Source organism: Danio rerio, chromosome 14 (assembly GCF_052040795.2).
Source record: "Danio rerio strain M-AB ecotype USA chromosome 14, GRCz13ab, whole genome shotgun sequence".
In the NCBI taxonomy this organism is placed as follows: domain Eukaryota; kingdom Metazoa; phylum Chordata; class Actinopteri; order Cypriniformes; family Danionidae; genus Danio; species Danio rerio.
The window spans coordinates 30,472,617-30,487,549 of NC_141034.1; the positions used below are offsets into that span (position 1 = coordinate 30,472,617).

The 14,933-nt window shown below is 33.5% G+C and overlaps 1 protein-coding gene across 1 annotated transcript; it reads right to left on the reverse strand.

The window, feature by feature from the left end:
- Positions 1–211: 211 nt before the first annotated feature.
- emx3 (empty spiracles homeobox 3) lies at positions 212–11,850 on the reverse strand. Its single transcript, NM_131279.2, is given in 3 exon segments — positions 212–435; positions 3,404–3,588; positions 11,129–11,850. Coding segments are annotated over 3 exon segments (702 nt in total). The 5' UTR covers positions 11,478–11,850; the 3' UTR covers positions 212–267.
- Positions 11,851–14,933: the final 3,083 nt, after the last annotated feature.

Genomic DNA, 14,933 nt, shown 5'->3' on the forward strand with positions numbered 1-14,933 from the left:
TGAAACAAAACAAACAAAACGTGTACAAAAAACAAAATCTTCATTGCTCTGAGATGATCCAAAAATGAAGAGGTCCATGTGTATTGCATACAGTAGTCTTAACAGTGGAGTGTTTGAGCCGCTGACGTCCGCTGTTTTAGCTGTGCATGATCAGAGGTCAGTGGCTCAGTTCCTCCACTTCAGTTCAGTTCAGTAGATGATGTGGTTGTAGTTTTTTTTTTTTTTTTGCGGCAGAGATCCATCATCATGAGTGATGTTAATGTGAGATCAGTCTTCTGAAATGACGTCAATGTCCTCAGGGCTGCCCTGCTGCGTTGCCACCCTCCAGCGGCTCACGTGCTGACTGCCTTTCCTCTTCTGCTGCGGGTCTGGAGACTCTTCCTCCAGCTTCTGCCGCTTGTGTTTGGTCCTTCTGTTCTGGAACCAGACCTTCACCTTTGTAGTAAACGAAAAAGCAGACAGAGAGTGTATCAGATTGTTTTGTTACAGTCAAAACAGTGGCTTTTTTGATGAACTGAGTTTTTGTTCACATTTATTAAATGTGTGATTTGTCTGTTTTTTGCTTTTAAAAATGAAAGCAACAGCTTTTCTGAAGAAACTTTCAGAGCCAAGTACTATGGCATATTTAAAAACGTGACATATGGTTGTTTATGTAACCGCTCGATCTGATAATGGTGTTCAGTTTTTACAGTCTCTACAGCATATTTCTCTGATGTGAACTTGTTATGGACAATACAGTATGTCAGCCATAATAAAAAATACAAAATCACATGTTTAATGAGCCAAAAAGTTCAGTCCCCGGTAAACTAGTGATAATAATAATCAATCTTTTCACCATGGAAGTTTGAACTTTAAACATTTATCTTAACACTGTTTAATAAAAAAAAATCTTCTTTTAAATATCTGTATATGGATGAAACACATTTGTTCCAAAATAAAAGCATCTGTAAATAGCGTAATAATAATAATAATTCAAAATTTCGAAGTCACTAGTGAAAATATGTGAATTGTCATCATTATCTCTTTAACTGCCTGCTCTACCAAATGGTTTTGAACAGTTTACACACACACAGTATTGTTGGTTTACAACAAAAATTCAAATCCTGTTGCACTACTGCACTTGATTTTGGTTTTATTGTAAAAAACAAACAAACAAGAACACATGTTAAATGAGAATCTGAAATATTTTATAGCATACTTCAAAAAATAAAGATGATTTAGGATTCAGAAATGTTTTAATTTGATTATGTTTTTAAATAAATTGGTCTTACACTTCATATTTTCAGATTTTTCTGAGTAGATGTATTCATTCTGTTACTTTTACCATAAACTGACATGTCAACTATTTGGTAGAGGCTGATGTTTTAGTAATGATGGGATGTGTTGAAAAAAATGAGTGTGTTAACTAGCAACATCAGGAGTTAAGATATCCAATCCAATTTTTTTCCAGGGTGGGCGGTTAAAGGGTTAAAGAAAAAAATCATTACAAAATCAGTTTGTCGGTATGAATATTGAAATAAAAAATTTATTTTAAAAATTTCGTAAAATCTGGTTAGATATGAATAAAATACTATGTTTAAAAACACAAAAAGCAACATTTATATAACAATTATATGATCAATTAGTCCTGACAGCATAGGCGTTAGGTCATTGTAACTTATTACACTAAGTTAATCATGTTCTAACTTAATTTTATAAGTTACGCGAGCTGTTTTAAGTTAGATTAAAATAATACAAGTTCTAAATATATATGGAAATGCTTACTACCTGCATACTGGATGATAGTTCATTTTTGCATTCCTCACTGCTGTGCGACATCTCATTAGACATCACGACCATGCTTTTAATTTGGTGTATAAACAAATGTTTTGGTTGGTACAAGATTATTATTATTTTATTTTATATATATATTATGTGTAAAAATATAACATGGTGGCCAACAATTGTCACAATCATTTAGATCCTTGTTTACTTTCTCTCTCTCTCTCTACGTCAAAATGTACAATAATATTCTAAAATGTGTGATATTCAAAAATATTTTGGAAAATTTCAATAAATAAAGTTGGGGAAAAAACAATATAAGTTCAATGGGTTTATAAGGTTAATTTGATTCAGCTTAAATTTTTTAGGCAACCAGGATTTTTTTACAGTGTGTTAGAATAAATGTTTCAAAGCAGGTATTCAAAATCCAGAATAGACCCCTAATGAACACACCTTTCATTTTTAATAATAAACAGAAACAAACATACACAAAGTATCCTTAATTCTCAGATCACACCTGAAAAATTAAGTTAAAACCTCTTATTTTTTGTCAGAGTTGTTTTATACGCTTTCTCTATATCACAAAAGCAATATTCAATTCTACAATTCCATACAAAACAATGTATATTGCGAATATAACCACTAAATGCAACAAGAGCCCTTCTTTATGTCACAATAACTATTACTCACGCCTGCCGGTCCTACACAAGCACGTATGCGAAGCCGATTGTGAAAATAACCAATAAACGCATGTTGTATACAAGCTCTGGAATTTATACGACCTTTCCCAAGGCAATGAATGATGAATAACTTACATCCTGTGAGGAAACTGGATGAGTAAGTGTGTGTCTGTGTTCGTGTATATGTGTGTGTGTGTACATACGTATGTGTATGTACATGTTTAAATATATGCGAGGGCTCAATTGTCCTCGATTATTTAGTAAAATATCAAGACAAGCCAGTAGTGACATTATAACCTTTTTTATTGAGCGAATTTAATCAGTAAAAATATGTTTTTATAAGTATCTAATGATTGGCACGTGCTGCTACAAGCAGAATGGGCTTAAACCACAGAAAATCACATTGAAAATGCGATGTAAAAATATCTGTTAATTAACTATTTTACATATTAAAATTTTTGGTTTATTTATATATTTGAATTGCATTATGGGAACTTGATTCTCTGTCAACTTTTGATGTTGAAAATTCAACTCTGCGGTTTAACAAAGAGACTTTTTAATGTGACATTTTAACTGTCTGAAACATTATATGGTTTAAATAATATCTATGAAATATATAGATAAAAGTACTGGCAGTTTATTACCAAGCTTTAAAAGTCATTTACAACACCAATCCAGAAAATAAATCACTTAACAGTATTAAAAACGTCAATAAATGTAACTTTTCATAAAAAAAGTGGCCATCAAAAGTTGTTGGGAGAAAGATCAGAATCCCATAATGCAACTCAAAAGCATAAACAAACAAACAAACAAACATAAATGGCACAATATGGAAAACTGATCATTTATGGATATTTTTAACAGTGTGGAGGTCTATGCGATGTCCTCTAAGATAGAAAAACAGTATAGTTTGAGGGCGCGTGTGTGTGTGGAGGAATGTATTGGACGTGTCTGTCTCTTACCTGCGTCTCTGTCAGACACAAGCCGTTGGCCAACTGTTTTCGCTCAGCTCCCACCACGTAATGGTTCTTCTCAAAGGCTCGTTCCAGCCGGAGCAGCTGTGACGGGGAGAAGGCTGTGCGGATGCGCTTGGGCTTGCGGGAGAAAGGGCCGTGGAGCAGCAGGTTTTCAGGGCTACTGTCGTCACCTGCAGAGAAACAAACAGAACACCTTTCTTTATTAGAAACTACACTGTAAAAATGCTGGGGATTTGTGTTGGGATATCCTGAAGGAATTAAGTTAGCTTATTACAAATTTAAATTGACTGAACATAAAACAATTAAGCTGTCCCAACAAAATCTCAATAATGGTGTCGTTTTAGCTCATTTTAAATAAGTATTTAGTGATTTTGGGGCTCTAAGCAATTCCAGCCATGGGGCCAAAGTCTGGAAAAAAATGCACCCTTTCTACTTTTATTTAATTTTTAATGATATTGCTGTTTTTATATATTACTTATATCTTCTTTTTTTAACATTTTAAATTAATGCAATATCTATATTTTAAATGTTTTGTTTTCTTCAAATTAATTTACAACTAAAAATAATAAATATATGTTTTTTTTTTTTTATTTTACTGCTGGACTGCTCCATGATGAAGATTTTATTTTATAATAATATTATTATTACATAACATTACATTATAACAATAATATTATATTTGATTGTGTATTGACTAATATTTAACTTCGTTAAAATGTTGTTTGTTTAACTCTTACCATATAAAATATGGTAAAAAAAAAACAATGTTATATATAGTTAAAGGTATAATTTATACTTCTAGATATTTATTGGGGGCCCTCAGATATCCTGGGACCCTAAGCAGGCCGCTTACCTTGCTTATTATTAAACCCACCCCTGGCTTGAACAAACGACAACAAAAAATTGAGTGTAAACAATTTTATAAAGAGATGTAAAAAATCAAATAAATAACCTTCAGAAATATATAATAATACATGAACATAAAAAGATTTTAGCATTCATTTTTTTTAATATATTTTACTTTGACCTTTTTTGTAAATGTAACATTTTAAATTGTGTGTATGCTGATGTTGACATCATAACAACATCACTGCATTACTTCTGAAATGTCTATATGTTTATGTGATTATAATTAAAAAAAATTCAATTACAAAACGTTCGAAAATGCTGTCACATGTATATAAGTTTGCAGTCAGGTTTTTTTCATGTTTTTAATTAAAGAAAATTATTCTGTTCATCAAGGCAGCATTTATTTAATGTAAAACAAATTGTTAAATTGGTAAATATTTATTTATTAAACCTTTATTTATTACTTATTGTATGTAGTTTAAAATTAAATTATTACTCCAGTCATTATTGCTTTTATTACTATTACCATTAATAATAATAATAGTAATCATAATAATTGTTATTAATATTCGAGTGATTTCTAAAGGATCATGTGACCTAAGACTGAAGTAATGAAGTTAAAAATTGATCTGTAAAATCACAGAAATAAATTATTTAATTAAATTAACTAAATAAAAACTAATTTTAAATATTTATATATATATATATATATATATATATATATATATATATATATATATATATATATATATATATATATATTTTTTTTTTTTTTTTTTTTTTTATAAGCCTCTATACTAATAAATTCTGTGATAAATGGCAACTGTTTGTAAGTTGATTCTTAATGTGAATGTGTTTGTGTAAAAAACAAGTCATTCCATCAAAATAAATATAAAAAGCTATGTTATGAAAATAAAAAAACACATTAAATGTAAGTAAAGGGTGTAATGTTTCAAAAATAAATTTTACAAAGCAAAAATAGTGTAGAAATAAAGTTTGATAATCATTTAGCATAACATGTATTTATGTAACAATGAAACAACATATTTAGTTTGATCAGAAAAAAACAAAGGAATGATAAAACTACATGTCATCATATTTAAATTGATTGTTTGACAAATAGTGTCAAAGTAAAAAGATTTTAAATAACAAATTAATTTGTATGTTGGGACTGTGATCCTCACTTAAGACGTTATTAAATAACTATTGTTTCGAATAGGCATGAAAACATTTTTAGTATATGAATTTGTAAACTGAATGACACTTTACTAGTTGTCTTTAGTAATTTATCATAAAATATGTGATAGTGTTTAAAAAATGTTTATTACACCCACATTGTTTTGATGTTTTTTGTAATTCACTCAGTATCACTCAAAAAAAAAAAAACTCATTTAAAACAGAATAATACTGGCACTCTAATGACAAGCATGTCTTCATTTAGCAGATGTATTATCCAAAGGCTCCTTATGCTTTTACCCAAATAGGTGTTTTCCATAGGCACATCAGTGCAGACATTAAGCGCAGGATTGCATGTCTTAATTGAGCCACATGAGTTGATTTGAATAATTCCAGACACGGCCGATGGAAAGTGTGTTCACACCGCATCATTCGTGCCAACTCAACGTCTCAACACACTGGCAGTGCATTCAAAGCCGAGTCTTCGGCCGGCCCTCGTAATGTGGCATTACCCTGATTTTCATACAAATGCAGGCCTTTGAATCATTGCTGCTAAAATATAAATAGACGACCATGCTTGAAAAGATGCAAAAACATTTGTGATGAATATGTTAATCTTCAGTTAAGCAAATCTAAATCCCTTACATTTGGTCTGATTATACTCAACATGAGGCAATAGTAAAATTTTCGCTTCAGAGTAAACGTGATCGGCGCTCGACCCCAGACGACATCTGGAGGGCAGAGTCCATACGCCGTTTATTGCAAACACGCCGAGAGCGCAAAACATTTTTCATAAACAAATGGATGCGTCATTTATGTGACCACTTCAGTGTTTGGAGAGCCATGCCTGAAAGAATCTTCAGAAAGATGACGACCGCAATCACGGATAAACAAAATATTCGGTTACTGGGAGGACTGTGAAGTGACAAACCATGATCTTTTGTCAATGGAAAAGCATAACCAGAGTGTTTCAACGTTCGCATCAGGTGTGCAACCGCAAATGCACATCGGTAACATGCAAACGTCTCAAATAGATGTTTGCTGCTTCAATAACGACTTTTTCCGAGCATGAAATTTGGCTGGATTTGCGAATGCGGTTGGTCCTTTTGCCCACACGTAGGCCGTGAAGACTGTCAGTTGCTAAATGAATTAAACATTAATCCATCAAACACAAGTCATGCAGAAACACTACTAAACCCTCCAACCACAAATGTAGATAACCTAATTGAACCTAAATCCAAACGGTTTACACAGAAGCTATTCAATTTTTTAACACCGATCATCAAAGAAAGCACAATTGGGAGCACAAAAGATGCCTAATGGCATCACCAGAAGATGAAAAGAGGATTAACATGAGGCTGTTCGGACTTTAAGGCTCTTTAAAAACTCTGAAACCAAGCCTTTATCAGCAGACAATAGCTTTGAAGCGACTCCTTTCAGAGGAGCGTTCAGCCATCGCACACTGCCTGCTTAATAACACAGCACCAGCGCATTTCTAGACATCCTAAAATAGTTGCAACATTCTAGGTATTTGTTTCCTCAAAACGCAACGACTAGTCACAAGCCTTCATTAACAGAAGCTCCTAATAACCTGCGCACTCTACTTGGGTTTTGCTAAAAGCTGCATATTTTCTGTCACACACTGTCATTGACAACTGCTTTCAGCTGGCGTGTTGAAAACGCTTTGAACACCACGGGCAAAAACAATGGAGACATCTCTGTGCAAAAATGTAAATAATGAGTTGCACGCGGTTTGGAGGCGTTGAAAAGGCCTCCTTAAACCTTCCTCAAGGTGCACTGAGCGCCAACCAACCGAAGCCGGCCTAACTTCTCCAAACTCTGCAGGCAAAGTGAACTGGCGGGTCTGGCATCATCAGCATGTGTGGCATCACCTCGCCGTCTCTCGAGAAAAGTGCTGGATCAGACTAGCAGGCCAGAACACTGACACTGAGACTCCAGCCTCCTGAAGAGCTGGGAGACCCTCCGGGGGTTTGGACTCAAACACACACTGGCCTCTCCACGGCAAGAAAGGCCCCAACATGAGGAAAAGGGAACCAGATGGCACCCAGATCAGCTTTACTACCGTTCCCTTGGCACAAACAAGCTTGGTCTTGTCAGTGCTGTTCTCATTATAGGCAGGGAGAAGGTGGCCTGCACTGGAAAAGAAGGAGACTGTACTCTTTGGACTCTCGGGTTACACTGCGTCCCTGACGCACTTCAATTTTGTTGAAATATTACACAAATTTTAAAATTAAATGACTCAATTACTCAATAATTGACTGAATACACATTATTCTTTTACTAAAATTACTGCTATATTGTATGATATAACTGCAATTTCTGATAATACAGTGTTATTTGATAGATAGATAGATAGATAGATAGATAGATAGATAGATAGATAGATAGATAGATAGATAGATAGATAGATAGATAGATAGATAGATAGATAGATAGATAGATAGATAGATAGATAGATAGATAGATAGATAAGAGAATCAGTAAATTTTTATATATATATATATATATATATATATATATATATATATATATATATATATATATATATATATATATATATATATATATATATATATTTATTTATATAAAGTCAATTTATGACTTAAAATTGTTGAACAAATGTAAATAAAACTGAGAAATATTTTTTTCACAATTATCCCTCTTGTACATTGTCGTAATACAACACGTACATCGTCGTAGTGTTTTTGGAAGAAGCCTTTCATTTATGATAAAAAAACAACAACAACAAAAAAAACTTGCTGGTTGAATAAAAGTAACTTTAGGTCAGAGTTTGCAGCGGTATAAATAATTTTGGGCTTGACTACTTTACATGTATAAACTGCTTTTAAAAATAACTATTATAGGTGTATACAGTACATGAAAATCATTTTTAAGACAAGCATAATTTACAAGAAATACTATTTATTTTTTTCTACTTCACACATTTTCTAGCAATTCCTGATTTTCACACAAAAAGTTTTTGGCAATATGACTATTTTTCCCATTTGATTTACATCATAAAAATGTGTTGTTGTTTTTGAGTTCAATCAAATTTGCATAACAAAGTTGAAACCTGATAAAAGCATAAAAATGCATCATAAAAACACACATTGCTCATCATATATAAGTACACCCCTCAAATATCTCTCATTTAAATTAATATTTTCTATAGGAAGCTTTACAGTATTATATTTGTGCATATGCATTAGATTAGTCAGCACTAAAGCCAAATTTGGAGCTTATCTAACACAATAACTTAAGATAATGTTTCAAAAACTAGCACACCCAAATTTATATGTTAGAGAAAAATACTAAATAAAAAAATAAAAAGAGCAAAATTCAAAGAAACAAAAAAAATCTAAAATTTAGTTAAAATTGTAGGTTGTAATTTTTTCCCCAATATTTTGCACAGATTTAAATGTATTGTCTTTCAGTTTGTAAATATGTTTGGTGACTAAAATATTATTTTAATAAATATATCTGTTTAATAAATCTGTTTTGTTTAAATGCACAAAAATATATGACCGATATTCACAGAAAAATGGATACAAATATTCCTTTCCGAAATGGGATGTACTTAGTTATCCTGAGCACTGTAGGTTGTCATGAGTTTTTGATCATATAATTTCCACAGTCTACAATTTAACTGAGCATCTGAATGGTATATAAGTGCAGTGTTATTTTAATTATTTAGTTTCATCATTTTTTGGAACGACTCAGTAAAATCAGACACTCAACAGTGTACAGACGATGCCGCTGTTTATGTCTGGAGCTTCACAGATTTTTTTGCAACCTGATATCACACAAATCTCTGAAAAATGCATCAGTGCCACTGTCACAGTCTGCGAAATGTACCCATAACACAAAACCCAGCTCACGCACCACAGCAGGCCAGCTTGAGATCCTGTTTATCTTGTCCCGCATGATAGATTCGAGGACATGGACATTCAGGAAGTGTTAAAGAGTTAAAACCCATGGACACATTAGCGCCGACACTCTCCTCTTTCCCTCCCAATCCCCACGGCTGCATTTAGCCTTGTCTAAACAGTAGTTTTCTTGGTTATTGGACACCATCAGTGAGAGGACCGGCTCTGGGTGTAAACAAAGAGGCTCTATCTGAACCCCGGATCTGAGTAATAGTGACAACAACCTCTGACTTCCACCAATTACCTGAGCAATGCCCTGGAGGACTCGAGACCCTAACAGCAAATTTGACTGGGCTTCCCATCACACCCCTCTAGTCAGGCAATGAGTCAGACGGACAGAGCTACTGAGGGCTGCTTTAACAAATTGCCTGGTAAATTGGACCTCTCAGTATCAATTACGCTTTTTAAAGGACTCAATATGCAAACAGTGCAAGTAAAGCCATTAAATGATGATCTCAAATAAAAATATAGCAATATTACAATAAAATTTTAATTTTAAACAAGTTTTAAAACTTTCTATTTTTAATCTCACAAAGATCATTCAAATGTACATGTTTTATATCAAATTTATTGAAAATTATTAATTACTTTCTTCATCAATTTTATAAAGCATCCAAATAACTGCTAAAAAAGTTAACATGTCTTTTATAGTTAGCATACATTCACGTATTGCTTTTTGTTATGGTCATTGTAAGAGCTGTAAATCTTTATGGCAGTACAGTAATATAAACAAATGTGTTTCCTCTTTGTAGGAATCATAAACATAGAATAAATATGTTGTGTGTATCTCGACTATATGGAAAGATTTTCTTCCTCCGCAATAATGCAATTCAATCTTATACCGCATTTACCTTTTTAATTACAACGTCGTATAAATGCAGTGGATCTTAAAAAAAACTAATATTCCCAAAATAACATTTAGAAAATCATCATTATTATTATTATTATTATTTAATTTGTAAAATGGCAATTTATCTTTTAATTTTACTAAAATAATCCGAAAACGTTTTATTTAAACACAAAAGCTAATATATAAAGAGTTTATATAAAAACAAAAGGTATTTAGCATCTAGCATATTCTATTCAAATGATCTTAACTAGTCAAACATTGTCAACCTAAATGTGTTACATAAAACGGCGATTATCCTTCAGCCTAATATTTTATTTATGTTTGCCAGGCTATTATTTAGGCTATATTAAAGGAATAGGCCAACGAATGTTTGAAACAAACCGAAAAGAATGATTTGTATAAAACACTTTTCTTATCTTTTATAGCCTAATATAAATGTGTGATCGAAATAAGCGTTATGGCTTAATTTTGTTGACTGCGTACAATTGTTTTGAATTGTTTTATTATTGGTTATTGCGTAAACCAAATTGCGTACACAATCCAATTTAAAGTCAAAAGTTGAAATCTATTTGGACGTCATGATCTTGAGCTAGTTGTTATTTTTATTTTATATTATTTGATTAAAAGCCTGCCTCATGGACAGTTGTGATGTGTATGCAGTGCGACGCGTCATATTTAAAACAATGCTTAAATAAACACTGAAGTGAATGTAAACACATGATAATACTAACTCATTCTTTAAAAATATTCTGTTTTGTTGTAGTTAACACAAATATGTGCTTATGAATTCTATCAACAAGAAAACAGAGTTGTTTTTAACTTCATGGCCTCCACTGGTTTCAACATCCCTGTCACCGACTGAACACAGGTCTTCGCCCGGCTCCTTACCTTGAAACCGGTGTCCCAGATATCTGTTCCTCAGCACCCACGGGTAGAAGTTCAAGGTGTCCCTCTGGTGAGGACTGAAGAAGGGTTGTGTGGGGATCTGGAGGTGGCGCAGAGACAGGCCGGAGTTGGTGGAGTGAGTGGCCGGGTCTGTGAACATCATCTCTGGGCTGCTGCTGTACAGTGTCCTGCCTGAATTCTGGAAGCAGCTGCCAAAGGGGGAAGGATGGATGGACTCAGTAAACCTCAGAGCAGTGGGTCTGATGGGCTCGTCTGCAGCAGCGTTTGACGAATTGGAGTCTTTACCCACAAGAGATTCAATCGTGAAGCACTTCTTATTGTGCTGGAACATTGTGCTGAGTTATTAAAAATATTCAGTTAAATAGAAAAGAAGTCAGGTCACTCTGAACCCGATGATGGAGTGAAGCCAGGATTCTTAAAAAAGTCAAGAAGATAACATTTATATAGTCCCTCTACAATCCATAACTTCAGAAGTCTCCTCTGGCTCCGTTAACTTCGTTGGTTGCAATACACTTCCAATAGCTGCAAATGGACGAGAGAGTTCTGTCAGCAGTTATGTTGAAACTCATTCAGATCTCATTGATGTCCTTGTGTGAGCAGAACTCGTGCACCGTCGGAAACTGTCTCGTATGTGAAGCAGGCATGGGCTCCTCGGATGCAGGTCGCTGCGAGCTCTTCATATGATCGATGATCCGTCAGTTTGTGCGCCAGGGCTTGTCAAGCGCCAACTTCAATACCTGCTCGCGGAGCTCCGGCTGCGAGGTGTGGTGCGCATGCGCAGATCCAAGCGCGACGCACTCGCAGTCAATTACTGCCATTTTGTGTTGTGTAAAGAAATTCTGTGTTTGCTACAAAGAGTTCAACAACATATGAACGGAGGCGTCAAAACAAAAAATGTATGAAGGCTAGACATAAATTTAAAATGAGCCAGACAAACCCTCAAAACTGAGTCTTGATGTCTTAATGAGCTTATTGAGCTAAGAGAAAAACTAAATAACTTGGCCTGCCATTTGATTTAGGCAACATGTTTTTTTAAATGCATTGCGTTATTTATTTAGATATTAAGCTATTTGTTTATATAGTTATTTATTTGTAGTCGAAATCACAAATAGAGTTTTATTAATATCCTAATAATTGTGTAGGCTAGTATAAACGGTCTCACAATTATTAGGCTAACGGTTTACTTTTTCTTTTTACACTGAAATGTTCGGCCTATATATATATATATATATATATATATATATATATATATATATATATATATATATATATATATATATATATATATATATATATATATAAACACAAATTAAACAATATAAATTTTCTTTACATTTGCTCAATTATGTTGTGTCCCCTTATATAAGAATTAAAACGCTAACATCACAACAACGAATAAAAACCTTAAATCACGAAATTCCTTGTCAGCTAATGATCAAATTACTTAGCCTATTAGGTTACTGTTATATAATTAGGCTATAATAATTATAATTATAATTATTAATATCATAATAATAGCCTAAATTAGTTTTGATTTGTATTGTAATAATAATAATTCGTTAAATTAGCTTTAATGAATCTTTTAAGGAAGAATAGTCTAATAAACAGAAAAAAAGTGTAGGCTAAATGTTAAATGGGTTCACAACAAACAAATGAACTGGTTTAATTAGTTTAAAAGTGCTTTCTTCGGCTGGTCGATCATCATTTTTAACCAATTAAAAACAATTGTAACCGAAACATTTTGTAAGCAATTAGATTGGTTCATTCATTTTTAACAGTTTAACTTGGGGTTTTATTCGTTGTAAAAGCAAAGTAGGCTATTTTGTAAGAAACACAATGAAACCTTGGTTCACCCAAAAGTGAACATTTCCTTTCCATTTGCGCACATTCAAATAAACTTTTATGATTTTTGTTGAACACAAAACAAGAAATTCTGGAAAAACTGCCCCTAACATCCATGGAGGGAAAAAAGGCACAGGTTGTTTTATTACATTAAAAACATCTCTCTTTGTGTTAAACAGAAGAAAAACAAGTTTTGAACAAATGGAGGATTATAATGGCAGAATATAAACAAATGTTAGGGCGAACTATCCCTTTGACGCACACATATCACTCGTTTTTATGAGCAGAAATATCAAGGCAACTGTGAGCTTAAGTATTTTCTGACGGTGTCTTAATGAAGCAGACACAGATCAAGGGGAGCGCGCATTGATCTGGCGGCTTGACATGTCTCGAGTGCCTCTCCTTGTCTCATTTGTCAGTTACAAACGCAATAAGTTGTTGAGAGAGGATGGAGGCTAATGGGGTGGATCAGAGTCTCGGAAACCCTGGACAGATGTCACCCTTTTGAGAAGGAACAATCGCGACTCAGGAGTCCCACAAAAGCCCCCCTGCTCAGGCCTTTCACAATCCACCCAGCGGAAGCCCATGTGAACCACGCAGGGCACAGACCCCATTGAGCCCCAAAGCAGCCCGTCTCCAGCCCTCTTGTGCCTCCCTTCTCGGTCCCTCTGCATATAATTAATAGCTTTCTCTGGCCAATTTTGTCCCCTTTGCCTCAAATACAAATGGCCATTAACATCTATTAATTTTGCCTCTGGCAATTGATTGCAGATTGTTCACAGCTGAAAGGCTATAACAGTTGGAGTTTTTGTGTGCATTCTGGGTGCGAAGGCGAGTTAAAATGTGATTATTGTTCCCCTGCCTGGAATTAACTGGTGTTAAACCCTCTTTGAACACGGAGAAGCCAAGACTGGTTATTTTACTAGTCATTAGCTGACTCAGAGACTTAATGAAATGGATGACCATATTGACTTAATGAACATGATGAAGAAAAAAACAGTTCATTAATTATTCACATAATTATTAAACACATATTCGCTATTAAGGAAAAAAGGGGACGAGGATGACAAACATGAATTAGTAGTAATTGTAAATCTTTACAGATTATGAATTTATCTCAAATTAATTGTTTATAAATATCCACATTAAAACATTTTCTTATGTAAATTCAATTCAATTAGGCTTACGTTTGATAACGCGCAACGTATTGTTATATATATATATATATATATATATATATATATATATATATATATATATATATATATATATATATATATATATATAGACTATATATATAAAGGGTGAACAATTTTAGGTCAATGTGAGCAAACAAATATGCTCACTAAGCACAATAGGCTGTGGCACTGAGGAAAATTAGTGATCAGTTATTTCAGTCAGTTGTTTTCGCTAATAGAGCGTATCACAGGTCTTTTATAAGTTATTGTGGCAGATGTGATGTCCGTCAGTCTTCAGAAACAAGTTACTGAACAAGCAGTCTGGTGGTCCACCTCAATCTTTACTAACATCGCCCTCTAGTGTCAAATGTGTAAACAGATCACATCCATTAACATTTCAAAATCCCACACATATGTATAGCTTAAGTCAGACGATGATCAAAGCCAATGTTTAACAAATAGGAGCCTAATTTGGATTAGTTGTTTTTTTTCACACTGTGGTAAACAACTACACCAGTCTAAATTAGGGGTGCTTAAAAATCAAATATCATTGACAGTCGTGGGCTGAAGGTAAATATACCAAATGTGTCACGTGTGTCTTTTTCTAATTTATTAGAAAACATTACTTTAATTGTATTAGGTAATACAGTATGTTATTTAAAGTGATAACTTTTTGCAATAAAAGCATAATCACAATTATGACACAGTGGAGTTCAATGCTGAATACCGTCAAGCAGAACCTGCCTTTGCCTTCATTTGTCCTCTAT